This window comes from Acomys russatus, chromosome 15 (assembly GCF_903995435.1).
Source record: "Acomys russatus chromosome 15, mAcoRus1.1, whole genome shotgun sequence".
NCBI lineage: Eukaryota > Metazoa > Chordata > Mammalia > Rodentia > Muridae > Acomys > Acomys russatus.
Genome location: NC_067151.1, coordinates 44,671,284 through 44,694,308, shown reverse-complemented (window position 1 = coordinate 44,694,308; position 23,025 = coordinate 44,671,284). Strand labels below are relative to the sequence as shown.

The 23,025-nt window shown below is 44.9% G+C and overlaps 1 protein-coding gene across 1 annotated transcript in view; it reads right to left on the bottom strand.

Moving 5' to 3' along the window:
• Nucleotides 1-620: 620 nt before the first annotated feature.
• Ppm1l (protein phosphatase, Mg2+/Mn2+ dependent 1L) overlaps nucleotides 621-23,025 on the bottom strand; it is a 241,413-nt gene continuing 219,008 nt past the window's right edge. The window contains exons 3-4 of the mRNA XM_051157293.1: nucleotides 5,395-5,556; nucleotides 621-1,151 (exon numbers count right to left, since the gene is read on the bottom strand). Of these exons, the coding sequence (XP_051013250.1) occupies nucleotides 805-1,151; nucleotides 5,395-5,556 (509 nt within the window). The 3' untranslated portion in view covers nucleotides 621-804. The remainder of the gene's footprint in view (nucleotides 1,152-5,394; nucleotides 5,557-23,025) is intronic.

Here is a 23,025-nt window from a genome sequence, read left to right as displayed (position 1 = left end):
TGGGCTCTTGGGAAGGTGGGACCAAAACCCATGTCTCCTAGGGGAGTTAGCGGCTGCCTTGTACGCATGGTAAGGCGTGAGCAAATGGTCAGGTTGCACTCCACAAGGACAGGCAAAGGGCTGGTTAACTGTGCCCTGACTCTGTTAAATTAATGATGTAAGGGGAACGGGTGAGGTCTGGTGTGCAGGAAGCTGCCACTGACTTCCTGTCCCTCAGTCTCGAAGAAGCAGGCAACAAATAATTAAAAAGTGTCGCCAGTCTCCTTCCAGGCTGCTGGACTAGTGAAGACACAAACTCGGAACGGGAAAGCATTTCCGAGGAAAGCGCCACTAGGCAGAGGGACGGCACAGCCACCACAGCATCATGGTGATGCACTGGTGATGCCTGTGGTGACTGGACTGCCCTGCCCACAAGAGCAAGAAGACACCCATGAAAGAGAGGAGGAAAAGAACATTAAGGAGAATACACGGCCTATCTTCCTTTTTGCCTCATATGTGGGATCTATGTCTACCTATGTATGCATTTCAAACACTGAGAGAAGGGTGGGGAGTGGGGCAGGGGGTGGGGTAGGGTGGAGCGGGGGTGGGGGGGGGTGGGGTGGGGACACAAACTCTTGCAGCCTCTCAATGAGGTCAGTCAGGGAAGACCCTCTGCTCACCACTCAGAAGGGATTCAAGGCCGCCAGGGAAGGGGGTGCTGTGTTGGGACGCATGACCCTAATTATAATCCCCACACTTTTTACTACAAGAAGAGAACAGTGTGTTGAGAGTCCTCTAGCTGGGACAGCTGAGACCCTGCTGCGCTCATTGCTCTTCCGTCTTGCTGCTACTCCTGAACTTCACCACCATCACCGTAATGTTGTCGGGGCAGCCTCTGTAAAAGGACTGCAGGACGATGCTTTTGGCCCCAAAGTGTGGTTCATCCAAGCGCTCCTTGATGAATCGAACCGCCTCTTCATTGCTGAAAGCATCCCACAGGCCATCTGATGCCAAGATCATGAACTCAGGCTGCAGCTTGTCCAGGTCAAAGGTCAAGATGTCTGGGTCTGGGATGACCACATTGAGGTTTTTCAGTGGATAATCCCCCAGGGATCGAGACATGGCTAGGATTCCCTGGACTCTCCAGGAGCCATTGAAACTGATGAAGCCACCTGGAAAGACAAAGTGATCGAGCCTGTTAGCACGCCCAGTGGGTATCTCTCATACTTGGTACAGTCTGGCTGTGTGGGTACCACAAGCCGGTCTGTTCTGTGTGTGGCGAGCCATAGGTACTCCTCCTTCATCTTTGTCACTGCGAAGGCCAGTGGCATCCTGCTGCAGAGCCTGGGGTATAACTCCATGCTCTCTCTCATCCTTGGCATTGCTAATGCTTGCAGGATTATAATTCAGGGCCGAGTAAGGGTGAGGACAGAGCATCGGCTTTAGCAACACGGCAGCTCAGTGGTTGACAGCATGTAGCTGCAGCATGCGCAGTGGGAGGAGAGCCATGAAGAAATACTGAAAAGCAAAGTGGACACGCAGAGAGACATCTCTGAAATCACGGCTTAGTGAAGTCACTTCGATGTATTGATGTGGATCTCACACAGAACTGGGATTAAGGAAAATCACATTTTTAAGGCATATTTAGTGACCTTGAATGAGAAATACTACTCTCTTTTGATGCTTTATTGTCTTAGCTGCCAAATGAGTATAATATGTATTCCATTGTATTGTGAGAACATAAGAAATTATTGCATAGAAATCCCCCCAGCACGGTGCCTGACAGCACATTCACTCGGTGTTATCTATTCTTTCTCTTCCCTCCTCCCCCCCCCCTTTTTTTTTCTTGGAAAGAAAGCCTCTTTTAGTCCAAGGTAGTCTTGAACTCACTATATGGCTGAGGCTGGCCTTGAATTTCTGATTTCCCCTGTCTCCACCTCCTAAGTACTAGGATTAAAGACATGCACCTCCATCTCTGGCTTCCACTAAAGCCGTGCTCTTTAAAGCTCTAGCTCCTTAAAGAAGCCAGCACTTTGCTCATTCACATATTTGTCAGATATTTATTGAATATCTACTGTGTAAAAGGGGATTTTTCGGGATATGAAAGTTATATAAGATCTAGGCCTTTTACTGACAACCTGGAGAGAGAAGTCCCATTTGTTAAAAAGTGACTGGCATCCGGCAGTGCTCCTCTGACGTCAGTGTCAGCGAGCCACTGCAGCAAGGGAGGGTGGGAGTGACTATGATGGAGTGAGCTTTAAGGGAATGGTGGGCAGAATGTCAGACAATCCCTTCAAGTATGATGTAGCGGGCAAGGGCTCTGTAGTTAGCTGTGGTTTCAATTCTGGCCTCACAAGTCTCCTGGCAGGTCCCGTTTACTGGCTAGAGAGTGATTATAACATTATGGCCTTTACAGAATGTATACAAATGTATGTGGTGCATGAGGCTGGGCTCCTAGCACAGTGACCACCATGAATGGAAGCAGATACTGATGCTGTTAGGGAAACAGCAGAGACAGAAAGGTCAACATATATAATATTTGGCTGGAAGTTCTTGTCATGCTAAGTAGGGGGAATAACGATGTCTTGAAGTCTATGGTCATAACGAACACAAAGACGACAAAACTCACCATTGTTCCTTAAGGCCTCCTAGGGCGATTAAAACAGAGATTCACAACTGGTCCAGGTACAGAAACATGAGGCTGCAGACTGCTTAGTCCTAATGGCACCTCTGTATCATTCCCACTCTGCCCAAGGCTTAGAGATCACTGAGGCAGAGGTGGCAGAAGAGTGTAAGAGCCAGAGATGGTGGATGACTATAAGGAAACTAGTTTCTTTTTAGGAAACAGCAGGCAGCTGCATATATGAACTCACAACAGTGGTGACAGCACACACAGTTCCCGTGAGATCTCACAAAATTCAAGCACAGAGGTGAGATGTGAACAGATGTGAACATGAAGTTCCACCCCTAACTGAGACATTCCTGGCAACTGGCAACTGCTGGAAGAGAGTGTCAACAGTTGAAGGCCGCGGCCCTCCATACTTACACCGTGTTCTCAGTGGACTGCCTCACATCCAAGGGAATACAGGCAGAACAAACTGGACTTGGTGGGTAAGGCAAAAAAAAAAAGCCACAGTTTAGTAGATAATGTGATGGTTAATCTTGGCTGTCAATGTGACTAAATCAAGAATACACCCAAAACAGCAGAGCGCAACCGTGAGGGATGGTCTGCAGTGGACTGTCTGAGGTGGGAAGACTCACCCTAAATCTAGGCTACACCTTCTAGACATAGAAGAAGGAAGACATTGGTTTTTGCTTGCTTGCCTTCACTCTTGCTGGCAAGTTTGCCTGTCTGCTGCTCAGGCATTACTTTGCTGGTATTAAAACCTACGTCTTTGGGATTCTGATGTAGATTGAAGACCAGCCTCATGGACTATACAACTGATGGATTCTTTGCCCTTTCACTGTGAGACAGCCGCTGTTGGACTGGCTGGACCATAGCCTCTAAACCAGTCAACTAACTCTCATGTGTTTATATATATTTATTATTATTTAATTATATATAGGAGGTGGAGCTGGAAGAAGTTGAGGGAGGAGAGTGAATATGATCAAAATTTGTATGAAAATTTCAAAGAATAAAAATATTTTTAAAAATATGCCCTTGCCTACTTTATGTGAAAGAACTGTGTAGGTCAGATTTAGTCTTGAAGAAGGTATTCAAATCTACTTCTATAAGGAAGCACTGTAGAGTAGGCGTGTGTGTCACGCATGGCAGGGAGGGCACAGAGGACAATGTGACAGTGACATTTCAAGAACACATGCTGGATATCAAGATGGGGTTTCCAGGTACATCTGTGTCCCGCCAAACTTCGCTATCTGGATCTTCAGTTTGGACTCGAGGTGAACTCTTAGGGTAGATGGTGACTCAACAAATGAACATCAGAGTGTTTGTTTTACTCATCTTGCCTGGAGCTCACCAAAGCTTGATGGGTGCTCCGAAAACACCATTCCATGTCATCAACAGAAAACCTAAGCAAAACTTTCATTCAGGATTGTTCTGCGACCCAAGCAGGAACTGAAGTGAGGGGCTTGGATAAAAGTCGGCACTTTTAGCCTCAGGTGGACAGCTTCCTGCTGGGAAGAGTCAGATGTCTACCGGGCACACTTCCTATGCTCATTGGGCAGAAGCTACCAGGCAATGACGTAGAGTCACTCTGCAGGATTACACCTGTAACAGGGCACAGGCTGCTCTGCTGCTTAGTGCATCACTGGGCTGTCAGGTTAGAGGGTGAAGGGATGCTTGCCTTCCACATGGGGGACACTCTCAGGTCTAATAACCCTCCTCAGAACTTTCGTCTCTGTATCACTTGACTGACCTGTGCCTGGAATTGAAGGACTTGGGAGGTGGAGGCAGGAGAATTGGGCCAGCCTGGGCTACCTGAAACCCCATCTCAAAAATGAATATCACCTTAGTGATTTTACATAGACCATCATAGTTAAAGCTACAGTTTCCTGACCTGCTCACCACCCCCCCCCACACCATTTCCTTATCTGCTTTCTGCATCTACACAGTAGTCACTACTTTATGATACACTATAGAACTCATTTGTCTTTGGTTGGTGCCTAACTCTAACCCTATCTTCACCTCAACCAACTTAAGAATGTAAATTTCATGAGGGCTCTCTGTGTGGAGAGCCAAGCGGAATGACTAGTGGGCTCTTCCATCTCCACGTGGGATAGTCACTGAGCTGGGTACTGAGGTACGGAGACAACCAAGATCAAGTTCTTGTCTCCAAAGAGCTCACTGTTGCATTTACCTTGGCTGGATCTGTACTCCGAAGAGCTTACAGTCAGGAAGGCAAGCCAGGTAGGAGCCAGCCATGTGCATGCTTTTTACAAGGAGCCTAATGAGACTGACTGAGGATGCTGGAAAAAGACAGAAAGGACAGCCATGCAGACCATGGAAGCCTTTGCCTCAGTGGAACACGATCAGCTTCCAACAGGACACTCCAGAGTTGAATTTTAAGGGCTATATACTTCTAATCCACTCGGAAGTGGAAGCGACACTTGCGTAGGCACTAATATATCTTTGGAGTCCACACTGGAGTTTTAGGAGTCTGGCATGGCAGCAAAGGAGCAGAGATCTAGCGATCAAATAAGACTTTAAACTGAAAAGGACTGTCCTTGGCCCTTTTGGAATCTTCGGCCATGAAGAGTGGCAAATGAGGTCCTCGCTAATTAATGAGAAACATACAGTTTAGGAATATATAAGTTTAGGAATTTAGGTCATGTCACACTGACCCCGTGTGCTGCTGGGTAACTGAATTTGCTCCCTAAAACCTCTCCAAGTAAGCACCCAGGTCACCAAACAGGACGGTAGACTTCCTTTTGGGGGGAGGGGCATCGCAAACTCACCAGCTCTTTTTATCCTCTTCCTTTCCTTGAGCTGGTAAGGCTTGTGATCGTGAGACAAGGGAATAGCATTGCCATCTTTGTCACACAAGACTCCTCGGGAATCCCCGACATTGGCCACGGTGAGGTCTTTATCGGACAGTAGCGCAATCAAACACGTAGTGCCTGCAAGACAGAAGAGAAGCAGTGTAAGCGGGGGCAGTGCACGGAGGGTCCCGTGCTCTCCCGGTCACCAGACCCTTCTGTCATCCAAGCCTCTCTTGCTAGGTGAGAGCTTTACTCCAGCTACTCTGCGACTGACCACACTTCAAATCAATATCACTCATCAACTCTGACAGGCCATTTTCTTAAACATGTCACACTGTCACTGAAACAGGCTAGAACAGCGTCGTTCTCCTAAATCACTTTGTTTCTGCTACTCTTAATTTAAAACACCACAGCCAACAGGATTCGGCGAGAATCAAAAATCAGTTTGAAGGCCTAGATAGTTGGCTCATGTTGGCATCCTCTCGCTGGTGCTGAGTCTCGGAGAAGTCCCAACGGCAAGTGTAAACGTGTATAGGTGAGGGTGGGGTTTGGCTCCCGGGGCACAGGCAGATGTCAACAAGCATGTCGTGTGGCGCTGTGACAACTAATGCTGTCGGGAAAGGTCGAGTCTGAATATAGAAAGTCAGAGCAGAGATGGGGCTAGGAAAAGGGCAGCCTGCCCCAGGTGGGAAGAACAGGTTATGAAAGCAGAAGCAGAAAGACTTATAGGGAGAAGAGAAGTGGGGTAGCGAGGGTCGGATCACGTGCTTGCCTGAAGCCCACACAAGACACACAAAGGCAAGCTTCCCTTGGCTCCTTCTGAAGTGAAGAAGAATGAAGCCAAGCGAATCAAAGAGTCTTTTGCCTCCCTCTCTGTCCTGCCTGATATTGTCAATGGTCAATGTGTGCATAGTAAGTTATGCCCAACTCACAGGGAGAGATCTTTAACTTGTTGAAACGTCCTCACTGATCTTCCTTAAAGGTCCCTTCCTCATTAAGAAAGTCATACTCCATAGTAAAAATTGAAACTGCATGTAAGTAACCTTTCAGTTTTTATAGAACAACGATAACAAGAAAAGGAAACAGAATGCCATTTGTAAACAGAGAAAATAAATATAGGTTGATACGAACAGATTAGTTATAATAATTAGCATATTCAACTGCAATTCTGTTTGAAACTCTATTCTTTTTAAATTAAAGAAAACGATGAGATGTGATTGGAGAAGGTGGGGAGCGCAAGCAAGTGCCTGTGCCCACCACAGCTCACGTGTGCAGGTCAGAAGATAACTTTGGGCAGTAGTTTTCTCCTTCTACTTTGCTGAGCTAAGATCTCTCTTGTTTCTGTTGCTTCACTGACTCCTGAACTTCTGGCTAGTTCTCCCGTCTCTGCCTTTCACCGGGCCACACAAGTACCAGCATAATAGACATGGGTTGTCATATCCTGCTTTTCATGTGGGATCTGGGGACAGAACTCAGCCCTTCATTCCTGCACGGAGGCTCTCTCCCGGGCCACTGCAATTCCAAACACCACTTAACTCAAAACTGACTTGATTGAAAGTGCTAGCCCATGAAATGTTGGTTAACTTAGGATAATAATATAAAAAGTGCTGTGAAAATGAGAATGGGGGGGGGGGGGGAGACTGGGAGAGAATATGATTGATTAATCCTAATCTCAGATATTATCAGAACAATTTAAAAAATTTTTTTATTGTTTTAAATTTACAGGTGTTTTGCCTGCCTGAATGTTAGTGATGCCCCATGTTTGTGTCTGGTGCCTATGGAGACCAGAAGAGGACATCAGATCCCCTAGAATTGGGGTTATAGACTTTGTGAGCCGCCACGTGGATCGCAGGAATTGAACCCAGGTCCTCTAAAAGAGCAGTCAGTGTTTTTACCTGCTAAGCCATCTCTCCAGATCAACAAAACCTTTTCCCATATAATGTATCTGATTACGTTTTCCTCTCCCTCTATTTCCCTCAGCTGGGCAAGGCGGTGATCTGTGAGTATAGCACAAAGTCAGTTAGGAGTCATTTCATTGCTGTTCTTTTAGTGAAAATTTGGTTTTATCCTAGATCCCTGGGACATCTGGTTTCAGGTTCTTGGAAACCAAGTAGTGTTGGATGTGGGTTCTATCTCATGGTCAGGCCTTAAGTCAAATCAGATATTGATTAGTCACCCCCACAAGCTTTGCACCACCATTCCACTAGCATATTTTGCAAGAAGAGCACTATTGCAGATCAAAGGGTTTCTAGCTGGGTTAGTTTTCATCTTTCTCTTTTGGTAGCATGTGGAGTACCTTCTGGCACCAAGAACATTACCCCACAGGGATAAAGGGTCTAGGCAGGCACCAGCCAGACTTCCCCATGTTCAATAAAATATGTAAGTGTTGTCTTCAGCTTTAGATGCCTGGCCATCAGTTTATGAAGAGCAACTTACAGCCTTGGTGAGGGCTTGGGTTGTTTGGGGTTCCTGAGATACCCTTTTGGCTAATAATTTAATTAGATGTAACCCATTCCTAGCTCTGGAAGCTTCATTAGGTGACAAGAAATGTTTAGTTGGGTTCTATGTCCCCCATTTTTGGATGATTTCATTTAGGGACATATCTCAACATAATAAAGGTAGTTTACAGCGACCCCATAGCCAACATCACATTAAATAGAGAAAAACTCAAAGCAGTTCCACTGAAATCAGGAACAAAACAAGGTGTCTGCTTTCTCCATACCATTTCAATATAGTACTTGAAGTCTTAGCTACAGCAATAAGACAACTGAAGGAGATCAAAGGGATACAAATTGTAAAGGAAGAAGTCAAAGTATTGTTTTTTGAAGATGATATGATGATACACATAAAGGACCCTAAAAATTTCACTGGAAAACTATGTATGATAAACATGTTCAGCAAAGTAGCTGGATAAAAACTTAACTTAGAAAAATCAGTAGTCTTCCTTTATACAAATGACTGAGAAAGAAAGCAGCGAAAACCACACTTTTTATAATAGCCTTAAATAATATAAAACTTAGGGTAAATCTTAACCAATCAAGTGATGGATTTGTATGATAAAAAAACTTTAAGACATTGAGAAAGAACTTAAAGAAGATATCAGAAGATGAATAGATCTCCCATGCACATGGATCAGTAGGAATAATATAGTAAAAGTGGCCATCCGGAGCCGGGCGTGGTGGCGCACGCCTTTAAGCCCAGCACTCAGGGGGCAGAGGCAGGCGGATCACTGTGAGTTCAAGGCCAGCCTGGTCTACAAAGTGAGTCCAGGATGGCGAAGGCTACACAGAGAAACCCTGTCTCGAAAAAAAAAAAAAAAAGTGGCCATCCTACCAAAGTACTCTACAGAGTCAATGAAATCTCCATCAAAATTCCAATGCCTCAGATATTGAAAGAATTTTCAGTTTCATATAGAAACACAAAAGACCCAGCAAAGTAAAACAATCCTGGAAATAAAAGAACTCAAGGAGCTATCACTATCTTCCACCTCGAATTGTAGTACAGAGCTAATAATAAAAACAACTTAAGATTGGCACAAAAACGGACACACTGGTCAATGGAATTGAATTGAAGATCCAGACATAAGCCCACACACCTATGCTCACATGGCTTTTGGTAAAGAAGCAGTTGAAAGGGGGGCTATGGGAACTGAGTTTTGACTGGTGACTAGGAACTAGCCAGACAGCACTGTTAGGGAAGATGCTTGTGTGACGTGCATGCATGTGTGGTGGTAGATCTGAGAGAATTACCATCTCTCACACATGAAACAGATGTTATAATAAAAATGACGATTAGGACGTCTGACAGGGTGAGTCCAAATACATGTCGCCGCTCAGTATGGAAATGTGTGATGTCAAGAAATGGCAAACATTACTGACTCGTAGATATTAACAAAGGCCGACACAAACCTCAAGAAAGCTATGAGAAAATGAAGCAAGTCCCCAAACAGACCTGACATTGTCACAAGTCACCTGTGATTAGTGAATCCACAGTGGCGATCTGGATCATTGCACTGTGCCCAATTACAGCACTGTAGAAAGGAAACTACCAAGCCTGGGTTTCCTCTCACTGCTGCCAGGTCCCGTGTTAAATCTTTTGATTTTTTTAAAAAAACTTTTTCCCCACTGTGGGGAAAACAAACACAGGTGAGTGCTCTACCACAGAGCAACACTCCCAGCCCAACCTGTTTAATACATAGAGAGTCAGGAAATACATTAGTTTATATTTACAACAAAGATTCTTAGCTATAAGATCTTCCATTCCGAGAGCGCAGTCTACATGAGGCCAAGGATCTCTTACAAACGTGAGGCAGTGTCTTAATAATATGGAAGAATCATAAGTTAGGCCATAACTTAAGGATAATTAGCAAATAATGTATTGAACTTACAATTTTAAAACAGTTTTACTTATTTTATGTGTGCTTATCTACATGTATGCCTGTGTTGTGTGTGTGTTTGTGTGTGTGTGTGTGTGTGTGTGTGTAGGGGGAGTAAATAGAGTCCAGAGGATGGTGTTGGATCTTCTGGAACTGGATTGACAGAAGGTTGTGAGCCATCATGTGGGTGCTGGGAACTGAACCTGGGTCCTCTGCAAGAAGAGCTAGTGCTCTTAATGGCTAAGCCATTTTTTCCAGTTCTGTGACTACATTTTTCTTTTCTTTCTTTCTTTTGTTTTGTTTGTTTGTTTGTTTTTAGGAAAGACTGTTTCCCTAAGAACTGCAGTTAGTCAGCTGGTGGTTTTCATACTGTGGTGAAGTGTGAATTCTCAGAGCCTATAGAGGGCACATGAACTGGACAAACTCATCTCTCATCCAAAGCCGTTAGTTTACTTATGCGTATGAGCCTTTTGTCCGAGCATATGTACACATCCCATGTGCATACCTGGTGGCTACAGTGGCCAGCAGAGGGCGTCAGATCCCAGGAAATTAGAGTTACAGATTTTTGTGATCCCATGTGGGTGCTAGAAGTTGAATCTTGGTCCTCTGGAAGAGCAGGCAATACTATTAACCATGGCAACATCTCTCCAGACCCTGGATTTACACCTAGTTTCCAAAGTGAATAAATGTTGCCTGGATCCCAGAGCCCTTAGAAGACAACTTTTAAAAATTCAAAAGCTCATGGAGGTGGACTGATATGAGTCCAAGGCCAGCCTGGTCTACAATGTGAGTCCAGGACAACCAAGGCTACACAGAGAAACCCTGTCTCGAAAAACCAAAAAAGATTCAAAAGCTCTCAGAAATTACATTGTTGCTTTTGCACCACAGAAGTTTGTTTGATTCAGGTTTCAGTTGGTTCAGCAGATGGCAAACAGGCTCCTACATTGCTTCCTATTGAACTTGCCAAACGGCATAAGTTATTTATTACAATTGAAAATATGAAGCGGTATTAGCTTTGTAACATTTCCAGAGAAACTGAACCTTGGAGGTTCTGAAAAAAAAAAACTTTGGATGGAAAACACACACACACACACACACACACACACACACACACCACCTACCTTATGGCTCCGACATTCAGCCACCCTACTTGCTAATAGGACTGAAAAATAAGAACCGTGGTCATTTTCCATAAGGCTACTCTTCGGTTTTTAATTTCCCAAGAGGCAGAATCACTGGAGAAGAATTTCCACACGAATTTCAGACTTAACTGGAGAGGGCAGAGCTGGGGAAGCACTTTGGCTTTTCGAAGGGAGAATAAGATACTTACTATACTGCTACACGCAGCTGCTCACCTGCCCCTGCTGTAGCTTCTCTCTGCAGCAAGGTGCCAAGGAGCAAATGGCTACAAGACAGATGCACTCCTCAAAACTGCAGCTTGTAACAACAAATACTTATGTCATGACAGTTTCTGCGGACCGAGAATCCTGGGCGGCTTCTCTGGGTGGCTGAGCCTCTGGGTCACGCGTGAGGTTGCAGTTAAGCTGTCAGTCATCTCACAGGCACTAAGGGAGGATACACTCCAGTCTCATTCATATGGCTTCGGGTGGGCTCACTTGCTCACCATGTGGCGGCTCTCTACCAGCTGCCTAACTGTCCTTGTGACATGGCGGCTCATGTCCCAGGGCAAGTGACTAGGTATAGATGAGGGCAAGAGTCCACTCCGAAGTCAAAAGCCACAACCCCCCCCCCTTTTTTTTAATTTTTAAATAAACCTAATATAAGAAATATCATCCCACCCCTTCATTCCTATTCCTTTAGTATAAGGTAGTGACTAAGCCCGGCCCATGCTCATGTGGAGAAGGGGAGACAAAGAATTGGCATATGTTTACTACAGAGCCAGGTAATAACAACCTGGGTCAAGATGATTTAAGAAGACTTTTGTTTTGCATATTGACGACTTCTTCTTCTTCTTCTTCTTCTTCTTCTTCTTCTTCTTCTCTATTTCTCCTTCTCCTTCTTCTTTCTTCTTCCTTTGCGTTGATTTTTTTTTCTTTAATGCTACACCAACATATTATTGGTAACTTGAAATTTAATTTTTTAAATTGTTTATTTATTTACTTTAGGTCCTGGTTGTAGTCCCCTCCCTCCTCTCCTGCCATATGCACCTTCCCTTCCCCACCCCCATTCTCCAATTCCTCAGGAAAGGGGAGCTCCCCTACCCACTGATGCCAGTTCATCAAGTCACAACAGGAGTGAGCACGTCCTCCTCCCCTGTGGCCTGGCCAGGCAGTCCCATCAGGGGGAAGTGATAAACAAGCAGGCAACAGAGTCCACGTCAGAGACAATCCCTGTTCTCCTTTCTAAAGGACCCACATGAAGCCTGAGCTGCCCATCAGCTACATCTATGTAGAGGATCTAGGTCCAGTTCATGTATGGTGCTTGGTGGGTGCTTCAGTCTCAACAAGCCCCCTCTGGGCCCTGGTTAATTAGCTCTGTTGTTCTTATGGACCACGGAGACTGAAGTGGACACCCTCTAACTAGACAAGTGGAAGGAGGAGAAAAACCAACCAACTTCTATTCAGAACACACTCTGCCTACAAGACATGCAGAGATAATGGTAGAGCAAGTAGAGACTGAGGGATCCAACCAATGCCTAGCTTAATGCAAGACCCACTCCATGGGAGAGAGCCAACCCCTGACACTGTTAAGGATACTCTGCTATGCTTGCAGACTAACAGAGTCTAACAGAGTTGAGAAGCTCCACCCAGCAGCGGTCTGAAACAGATGCTGAGACTCACAGTCAAACATTGGGTGAAGCATAGGGAGTCTAGTGGAAAAGTGGGAGGAAGAAAAAAAAAGGACCTAGAGGTGACATACTGACTTCTTTTCAGATCCCCAAATGATGGGCTCCACAGGGAAAGAAATAATCCTCATCAACTCAAGAAATGGTCACAGGGAATTTTATAGTGGGCACTTAGGGGCTGGCAGGAAAATGGATTTGTCACATCACCCTTAGTCTTCACGGGAACACCCCAGCTCACACTAGCTGTATGACCTCAGCAAGTTTTTAATCCCTGAGACGCTCATCTCCACTAAGTTAGTGAGTCTAGCATTCCCATGTAACAATCGATCCTGGTGGGTCCTTGAGCGGGTAAACTGAAACAACTAACGTGAAAGTCCTGTCACCCCGAACACTCAATGAACGCTATTTCTTGTGTGCTAAACGTTAACTCTGCACGTTGTCGTGTTAAATAGGAGCCGCCGCCCACCTACATACCATGGCATTTTGGTTTGCACACGTGCATGCTCCAGCAGCAGAAAGGAAGTGGCAGAACATGTATTGTATCATGGTAGTACTCATGGGCTGGGGTATAGAATACACGAGTCCATCAAGTGGAAATCAGTCAGCCTTCTACTGGTCTAGATGACCCTCCTGAATCCACGCTGAGCACAGTTCATCAGGATTGCTCCTGTTACAACAAGCTTCATGCTACGGAGTACAAGCTTACTAGTTAAAATTGCGGCGAGCATCCTGATAAGTCTGCATTAGGCCCGGGTGAGCTCTCCCAACATCCTGCCATCTGCAAGAGTGTTGTCAAGCATCCTTGGTGATGCAGGTGGGAGGAGTGGTGGAAAGGATGGTACTGAAATCCCGGTCCTTTGTGGGATGACTGATTCTTACCAAGAGTCAAGTCTGGTCCAGCCCTTTTAGAACTGATTTTCTTCTGAACTCCTGGGCTCCTGCTTTCGCTTTTCTCTCTTGCCTAACTGCCCACTCTCTCTTCATAATGTAGTTTGTAGAAGCATCTTCCTCCATTTCTTCCTCAGGTCTTGTTCTTGGGTACTTTTGTCCACTGCTGCATCATCTTGTCTAGGAGAGCCCCTGTATCTCACCACAACCGCCTGCATGCCTATGCTGAACAAATGTGTACTTCCGGCCTGGGCGTCCACACTGTCCCGTAAACCATATGCCTCGCCTTACTGCTCCTAATTCAGAAGTCTATGGGTTCTATATTTCTATAGGAACCTCAAACATATATGCGCGTTCTCTCTCTTACACACACACACACACACACACACACACACACACACACACACACACTATCTTTTCACATCTTCTTTTGATGCCAATGGTATCAGAATCCAGAGGCAGACCTGGGAGTCAACAGTGGCAGCTCGTGGTCATTTTGTAGTTAGGGGATAAGCATAGTGGTTGGCAACACAGGCTTCGGGTACCGTTCTCAGTGTGACTACATCCCAGCTGAGTGACTGAGCAAGGACCAGAAGGGAGAAAAAACATATTTGCTAAATCCTAAGCGACCGAAGCTAAAACTGAGGCCAGGCTGACCCTCAGGCCCTCATGGCACGTACAGGAACGTCTCCTGACCTGCAGGCTTTCTGAACAGCATGGTGACATACCATTGCCCTATTCTTAGTAAAGGCTCATATCTTGTCATGCTTTCTAACAGCCATCACAGCTTCCTCAACCGTTGTACCAGGCTTCTGGCTTTTTCCCTTTATAAACTCCCTGCTCACTCAGCTCGAGAAACCTCTTTGAACCTGTAGTCACATAAGTTTGTGTCCCTAGCGGGGTCTGAGTGGCTCAACAAAAACATTCAAATCCATCGTCCAGGTCTCCTTCTCTTGGGTGAGAACAGCCTGCAACAGACTCATGTCTTAATACCATTCATTACAATGGCAACAACTGGGTTGCAGGGAAAGGACCATGGCCGACCATAGTACCGGGACATAAGATGCCCAGAATTGCTGAGTGAGGGTCTCCAGTGACACATTCCACTCTAAAGCAGCTAGAATGCTCAAAACAGTCAAAATAAGATTTTTCAGAATTATTATTATTATTATTATTATTATTATTATTATTATAAATATTCAAGGCTTTCATCAGTCGAAGGGGTTTATTCAAGGAGAGAAGAAAGGCCAACTCTTGGTATAAGAGTGAAATTTGTGGTACTTTAGCTCATTCGCATCCATTGCTCTCCAGGCAGCTTGCTAGCTCTGTAGCCGTCTTGAGGGCAAGTGGCTTCACAGTCTCTGTGCTTATCAGGAGCTGCATCTTACCAGAAAGGCAGTTTTAGAGCTCCCTACTCCCAAAGAACCCAACCCCTCTGGAAAACTATAGCAATCTGATCTGTTTGGAGCACCTGGAAAAGCCTTGTTTTATTTTAATTTTATTTAACTCAGAGCTGTCTCAGGAGGAAACTGCTATCCTCAGGGCACTGGCTAAAAATAATAGGAGCGATTACTAACAGTGCAGCTGGATGGTAAAAGAGAGAAAACAAAACTCAAAAGAAGAGTCAGAGAATAGTCCGAACTTGGCATCCTATAATTTATTACCTCGAGCTGACCTAGTTTTGTACAAGCAATAAGTGAAAAAAAAAAAAAAACATTTTAAAGCAACAACAAAACAAAAAGCAAACTGTCCTGGCTAGTCTTATGTCAACTCAACACAAGCTAGGGTTATCTGAAAGGAGAAAACCTCAGTTGAGAAAATGGGTCCATAAGATCCAGCTATAAGGCGTGTTCTTAATTAGCGATTGAGGGCCCAGCCCATTGTGGGTGGTGCAATCCCTTGGCAGGCAGTCCTAGGTTCTCTAAGAAAGCAGGCTGAGCAAGCCAGTAAGAAGCATCCCTCCATGGCCTCTGCATCTGCTCCTGCCTCCAGGTTCCTGCCCTGTTTGAGTTCCTGTCCTGACTTCCTTCAATGATGGAAGTGTAAGCCAAATAAACCCTTTCTTCCCCAACTTGCTTTTTGGTCACAGTGTTTAATTGCAGTAATAGAAACCCTAACTAAGACACAAACCAATGAAGAAACAAAACAAAAAGAAAAATAACCCTGAACCAATCAGCCAACTGGATGAACAAACAAGACAAAGAAAGAAAGAAAGAAAGAAAGAAAGAAAGAAAGAAAGAAAAGAATGACTTTTTCACAGGAGGGAAAGAAGTAAACAGAAACCATGACTGAGGCGGCACAGAGTAAGACTTAAAATATACTATACTAATTATAATGTCTTAAAAAAACAAAGGAAAATTCTACCCAAAGAATAAGGTGTGAGTGTAATACCAAACAGAATGTCAACAGAGACAGAAATTCATTTTTTTTTTTTTTTAATGATCATACTACCATATGCAAGTTCTGGTTTCTCTTTGTACAGTTAAGGAAACCAAATTTTCAAAAGAAGGCGTCACTAGTGTATTAGAAGATGTAGAAGATTCAGCAAATGTGAAGATGGGTGCCAGTGTACAGGCAATTCCATTGGCCTGGCCCTAGGGACCATGCAATTGCTTACCTCACCTGCCTCCTCCGCCAGGTGTGCACCTGTTGGCCTCTATCCCTTCCTCAGGTCGGGCCCTCCCTCCTTTCCCCTCCCCCAACAAACCTCTTTTACACCAGATCTGTTGCACGGAGCAATTTCTCAGGAACACACTCTGGCATGGGCCTGCTAAAGGTACCCCCCTCGCCACATTGTATTTCATAACAATGGGTGTGTTGAGATCATTCTGAAAAGCAAAAGCTCTGTGCTCTCCAGGTAGGGTAAACTCACAGAGAGCTGACTAAAATGTCTCGTAATCAAATCTTAAAAACCAAAAGTTGAAAGACAAACAATTCATCATGTATAAGGAATCCTCAGAAAGACTAATAGTCAATTTATCACCAGAAACCATGCAGGTCAGAGGCGGTGGGACCCAGATTCACCACGCCAAAGCAAGAGTGTTATCAAGAATGGCCAACACATCACTCTTACAATCATTTTGGACAGCATGACCGTGGCAACTATTATAAAAGAAAGCACTTAACTGGGGCTTGCTTACAGTACCAATGGTTCAATCCATTGTCCTCAAGGTTGGGAAGCATGGCGGCACACAGGCAGACATGGTAGCTGAGAGTTCTGCATCCAGATGAGCAGGCAGTAGGAAGAGAGAGACCCTGGCTTGAGCTTTTGAAACCCCAAAGACTACTCCTTGTCACTTCCTCCAATAAAGCCACACATCCCCCAACAGGGCCTCCGAATCCCTTCAAGTAGTGCCACTCCCTAATGACCAAGCATTCGAAGATATGAAGCTATGGGGGCCATCCCTGTTCAAACCACCACAAACATGCTCTCACAATCTTGTGAGAAGATTCCAGGAAGTTTCTAAATTTCATTAGCAGTTAATAAAGTTGTTTGTGCAGAAGTGTATGTAAGCAAGCAATACTTCTTTTTATGTGTATTTGTTTTGTTTTTGGTCTTGGACATAGGTTTTAAATGGATAATGTCTACACCAGTTTTATTAAAATAATTATTTTTTTTCAACCCCCCCAAGACCCACTAACCCCTATTTATACATATGATCACCCAAGCATGTGTATTTTGACTACGCTAATATCTCTTGAAACTCTAAATAATCTTTCCCAGAAAGCACAAGTCAGGCATCTGCGTGCTTCTTTAGGAAAGGAAATGTGTTGCGAGGGACAAGCTCGTCAATGAGAAGTTAAGCACTCCAGCGCTTTCATTACATCATTACTTCTGCACACAGACCATGTGAAGGGTGACACTTAATGCCACTGGTCCTCTTGCACAGAGGCTGCCTCTCCCTGCCCTTCTTCTGGTTTTTTCCTTGTGCCATGGCCACATCTATCCAGTTTTAGTTGAATGGAGAAGACGACAATATCACAACCATCTACAATGTTAAGTTGGGGGTGGCAAGTGACCAATGTGAAATGAAGGGAAAGGGCACCAACACAAGGAGCCCTTTACATGAAATCTCACACAGCAGGGCCAGGAAAGTCACCCCTAAACACGGCACCCTGGGGCCATTTTCACCTTCTCATAGTTTACTTCACCAAAGCAGCAAGCATTCATTTTGAACAGTGGCAAAGGGGCGGTGACTAAAAACCTGTCCTAAATGCAAAACCAACATGACATTTTCTTACACACACACACACACACACACACACACACACACACACACACACACACACACACACTTTGTTTTTGTTTTCAACTGAAGCTCTAAGCGAACAACTTTCTTGTTGAGATTTAGAAGAGCAGAGAGAATCAGTGCTTCCTTGGCCTACATTTCTTCAGCTGTGACTGATGGATTTGGCTAGTACTCTAATCTTATTGGAAAAAGCCGAAGCACCATAAACAAATTCTTTTTGATGATGACAATTCATTTTCATCAAATTCATCTAATTTTATCCTCGCTCAGTTAAAACAGCCCAGGTGTGCAGAGCTCACTGTAGAACCAGGTCCACCATGAAGGCAGATTCTCAGCATCCTGTTTAACACAGCCATTTCCAGACAAGGGCTGTGGTACAAGCAGAACACGCTCTAATCTCAGAACTCTGGAAAGCACCAGCCTCAGAGACAGCTGCAGGCGTCAGTGACAAATGGTTGCTTTGCCCTCCTGCCACTATGGATGTTTCAGGATGGCGTTTCTGACATCATATTCAACGGCTGTAGGAACAAATAAATGGTGTGTGCTTGAGACCTAAAACACAAAAGAAGTCAGCAACAGCCTGACTCAAACTACAACTGGCTTCCTTGGTTTTCCTTTCTAAGGACTGACTCGTAAATCAGTTAAAAAGGAGCGTGTCATTTCTGAATGGTAATTTCATTATAGACCTAGAGAATCTACCCGACTGTAATGAAAGATCTTATCTGCACATGGTTATGTATGAGCACGCAGAAGACAATGGGAAGAGTGGGCGTGTGGCCACAGGGAAGGAAGTTCTGCCTCCTCCCACAATTCAGCTGCTTGTCCAGAGAGCCAAGCAGTTGCTGTGCCCTAGTTTGTATCCACCTCTTATTGCGTTTCATCTTTGGAGTTGTGTGCGGCACAGTTACTGCTCAATATAAAAGAGGGGAGGCGCCTGTGTTTTATATTGGCCACGGTTACAACGTCAGTAGCCCACTCACCTGGCCTTTGATGAGGGCCTTTCTTGGGGAGAAGTATGAGAGGCTTTTGGGAGTGTAGATTTAAATTGTCAGAAGCAGCCTGCTTTTTTATTTTGAAAGGTATCAACACCAGTCCAGACTCAGAAGAGGATAGTGCTAGGGAAATTCTAGAAAGGGAGAGAAAGGGTAGGCCAAAGCCAGGCTGGGCACAGAGTCATTTAGCGGTCACATACGATATGTAACCAATTCTATTGTGTAATTAAACTTACTGCAAAACTAGCAGCTTCAACAGCCCAAATTTATTATCCCTTGAGTGCTGGGAGTCTGGCCCCAGCTGTGCCCTTAAGGCCTCTGCTTAGTCTTCCAAAGCTACAGTGAGTGTCATCAGAGCTGGGGTTTCTACCTGGAGTTTGTGGGTCTCCTTTAAGTTGACTCACGGTGTTGGCAGAATTGGGTTTCTTGGGTTGAAGGTTTCTATTCACTTGACAGCTTTTGGCTAAGGATCCCTCCCGTGCCTAAGCAAATAGCCATCTTATGACATGGCAGCTTCAAAGCCATCTAGAGCAGGAGTCTTACAAAATGTAACATCACCTTGGGATCCTTGTCCCATCCCATTCCTCATGATAGTCTGTCTAAGGGAGCGGCCAGCCCAACATGTCCCCAGACCCCTCACCCATATATGGGTCACGCCCAGGATGGGGCCATAATCTTTGGTGCTATTTTGGGATCCAGCTACTGTACGGGGTTTGAGGAAAGGCCAAAAGAAGGCTGAGCCGTTCAGGGCTCTAACGGAAAGCATGTTGATTTTTCTTTTGTAGTTACTTCAGACTGTTATTATTCATTAAAAGGGTATTTCTTGGGGCCGAGGAAATAGCTCAGTGGATAATGGAGCTAAAGGCACCTGCCCCTAAACCTGATGACCTGAATTCAATCCTTGGGGACCACACTGTACAAGGAGAGAATCGTCTCCAGCAACATGTTCTCTGACCTCCAAACATGCACTGTACTTACTGCACATGCCCATAGTAAATAAAAGCATATGTATAGTTCTCTGACTGCACGACATGAATATGGAAACTCATTCATAGAAGATCTCACATGAGCAGGGCGTGGTGGCACATGTTTTTAACTCCAGCACTTGGGAGGCAGAGGTAGAGGTAGAGGCAGGTCTGCGAATTCAAGGCCAGCCTCGATCTACATGATTAGTTCTAGGTCAGCCAGGGCTATGCATAGAGACCCTGTCTTAAAGGAAAAATTAAATAAATAGAAAAACACAAGTGGGAAAGTAGGGAAGTGGAACTTGGGGTAGTAGTTGCCTGGAGATTGTGTTCAATCAGCACAAGGACTCTCTTCTTAAACTTGTTTGCTTGGTTTTTTTGAGACAGGGTTTCTCTGTGTAGACTTGACTGTCCTCGATTCACTCTATAGACCAGGCTAGCCTCGAACTCACAGCGATCCGCCTGCTTCTGCCGCCCCTGGTGCTGGGATTACAGGCGTGCGCCACCACGCCTGCTAGGACCATTATTTTCTAAGGGAAGAACAATGTGGACCTTCAGAAAAGCCCCAAAATATTGGCAGCTCTTTCATCTGGGTACAGAAAACTTGGAGATCTTTGGAAAACAGTAAATTAGGTGAGGAAGTAAAATCAGTACTAGCTCGGCATCACCAGTTAAGCTGACAAGCTCAGTCTGTTCTCAAATGAAGTTTGTGATGCTTCCTGTCATCTTCCTCAAATTTTTAGAGCTGTGACAATTTCTGTGTTTTTGTATTCTGTGGCATTCTAGTCTTTCTTTAATTCACCATGGCAATAGTGTTTTTTTTTTTTGTTTTGTTTTGTTTTCTGTTTTGTTGTTTTTACAGAGCATCACTATGTAGGCGGTGCTGGATTCAAGAGTCAGATCCTTGTGTCAGACTCCTGATACTGGGATTACAAATGTGCTAAGTTCACATGAGATGTGCCCCGTCACCCCAGGCATTTAAAGACTTGGTCCCTGTCTTAATGTTGTATTGCTGTGAAGAGACACCATGACCACGGCAACTCGTATAGAGGAAAGCATTCAACTCAGTCTTACGTACGGTTTCAATGGTTTATTTAGTCCATTATCATCATGGCAGGGAGCATGGTGGCACAGAGGCAGACACGGTACTGGAGAAGTAGCTGAGAGTTCAACATCCTGGTCCACAGGCAACAGGAAGACATCAAAAGCCCTGGCTTGGGCTTTTGAAAACCTCAAAGCCCAAACCCATTGACACATGTCCTCCGTCAAGGCCATACCTACTCCCCCAAGGCTCCCAACACCTCCTAATCCTTCCCAAGTAGTGTCACTTCCTGATGACTAAGCATTCAAATTTATGAGCCTATGGGGGCCATTCTTATTCAAAACAAAACAGTCCCCAAATGGCGGTGCTGTTTAGGGATGCTCAGACAATGTGGCCTTCTTGGAGGAGGCATGCCACTGAAGATGGGCTTTGAGAATGTACAGGCTCCTGCCATTTTAGTTTGATTTCTCCACTTCCTGCTTGCTATTGAAGATGGAAGCCCTTAGTTTCCAGATGTAGTTGCTATTCCTCCACTCTGCCATCATGGACTCCAGCCTCCTGGTGCCACAATCTCAAATAAATGTCTCCTTTGAGACGTTTCCTGGGTAATGGTATTTTACCACAGTAATAGGAAACTAACTAATACAGTAAGCATGTGCCACTAGGGCGAGTGTAAAAATAGACTTTAGTTTGCAATCATGCGGGGAAGAATTTCACCGTTAAGAAGGGTGAGAATATGCTCTCACTCTTCCTTTCCAAGAAGTGACAGGCCAATATGAAAGACTACGAATCACCTCTACTTTAAAGTGAGACATTTCACAAGCTTGTTCCCAGCGAGAAGTACCAGTGGAGTGTTTCAGACAGGCTCTTTGATGATCCTTGAGACAGCTATAGACAAGAGAAAAACCAGAGTGTACTGTTGTTAGTCACAGCAACATTCCAAATATCCCCTCTGGAGCGCAGAAGGCAGAGTCCTTTCTCCTGAAATGAAGCCCAGCCTGCAGTCAAGTGGTCTCTTAATGGCTCTCTGGTTAGTCTCTCAGGAAGGTTCCCAACCGTGGACAGGGTTATAATTCGAACCACTCTAAAACAGGAACGAGGAAAGGTGCTCTCGGAAGGCTAACTTGCCCCGCTCTATGTCCGGTCAGATGCCTCTTCCTGGTGGTTACTCTGCCTTCCCACTACAGCCTGGTTGCATTATACTTTACCCTCTAGTAGAGACACCACAAAATAAAACCCTTCTGCCAGAAGCAGTTGCTTTCATGCCTCATGGTCTCTGAAGAGAACTGCCTTTTAGATATTGCATTCTGGGTGCCCTGAGAGCACCTGAAATCCGGGCGAACATCCCCTCCTATCTCTCTCCCTCATGCCACCTGTCCCCTTCCTCAACACCTGCATCTTGGTTAGAACATCACCATCAACCCACTGACCTAATTTAGAAATATGAGAAACAAGTTTGTCACATCACAGTAGAATGATCTGTTTGAATATCTATTTCATTCACAAGACTAATAATTTCTTGGGGAAATATGATGGGCCTCTCCTACAATAAAATACCATGCAATACCAAATAAAATATTTAAAACAGAGGCCACAGTCTAATGAACTTAACTAGCTAGGACAACACTATCCCCCCTCTTTTTTTTTTAATCAGTCACCTGCAGTTCTCCAGTCAACGAAATGATAGTGTTGGCGAAGCTTCCACAATGTGTTATCACTTGGCACAAAAATTCTGATTTTTTTTTTTTTTTTAAAGCACGGTAAATAGTGACTCTGAATGTATCTCATGAGGCTAAATGTCATATTGACATAACTGCTTCTCTTGGTGACCTCTCACCGATTAAGGTGACAGTAGGGCTGGTTTTCGGACCATAAGGTTCCTTCCATAGGATTTCCCCTAAGTGGGTGGTGGTGGTGGTGGTGGTGGTGGTGGTAGGGGATTATGGTATTTTTTTTTACTCTTCAAGGCAGGAACTGCTTCCACAAGTTATACAACCCGAAGGCGTGTCTTAGGCTGGTTGATTGTCAGTTGCAACGTTCATCCCTTCTAATTAGTAAAAGCGTCATGCTTTTATCTAAGCCGTGTGCCGGACCATATTTGGCATGGAGGCTGACTGTGCACACTGTGCTGCTGTTAATAGCCAGTGCAAACAACAGCTAAACTGATGTGTACTGCAGAGCCAAAGGGAAACAGCAGGATAAACAGAGAACGCAGTTAGGCAACAGAAGGCCTCCACGGCCGCTCAGCTGGGCCAGAAGACACCCTTTGTCTAGAGACGGACCCCAGGT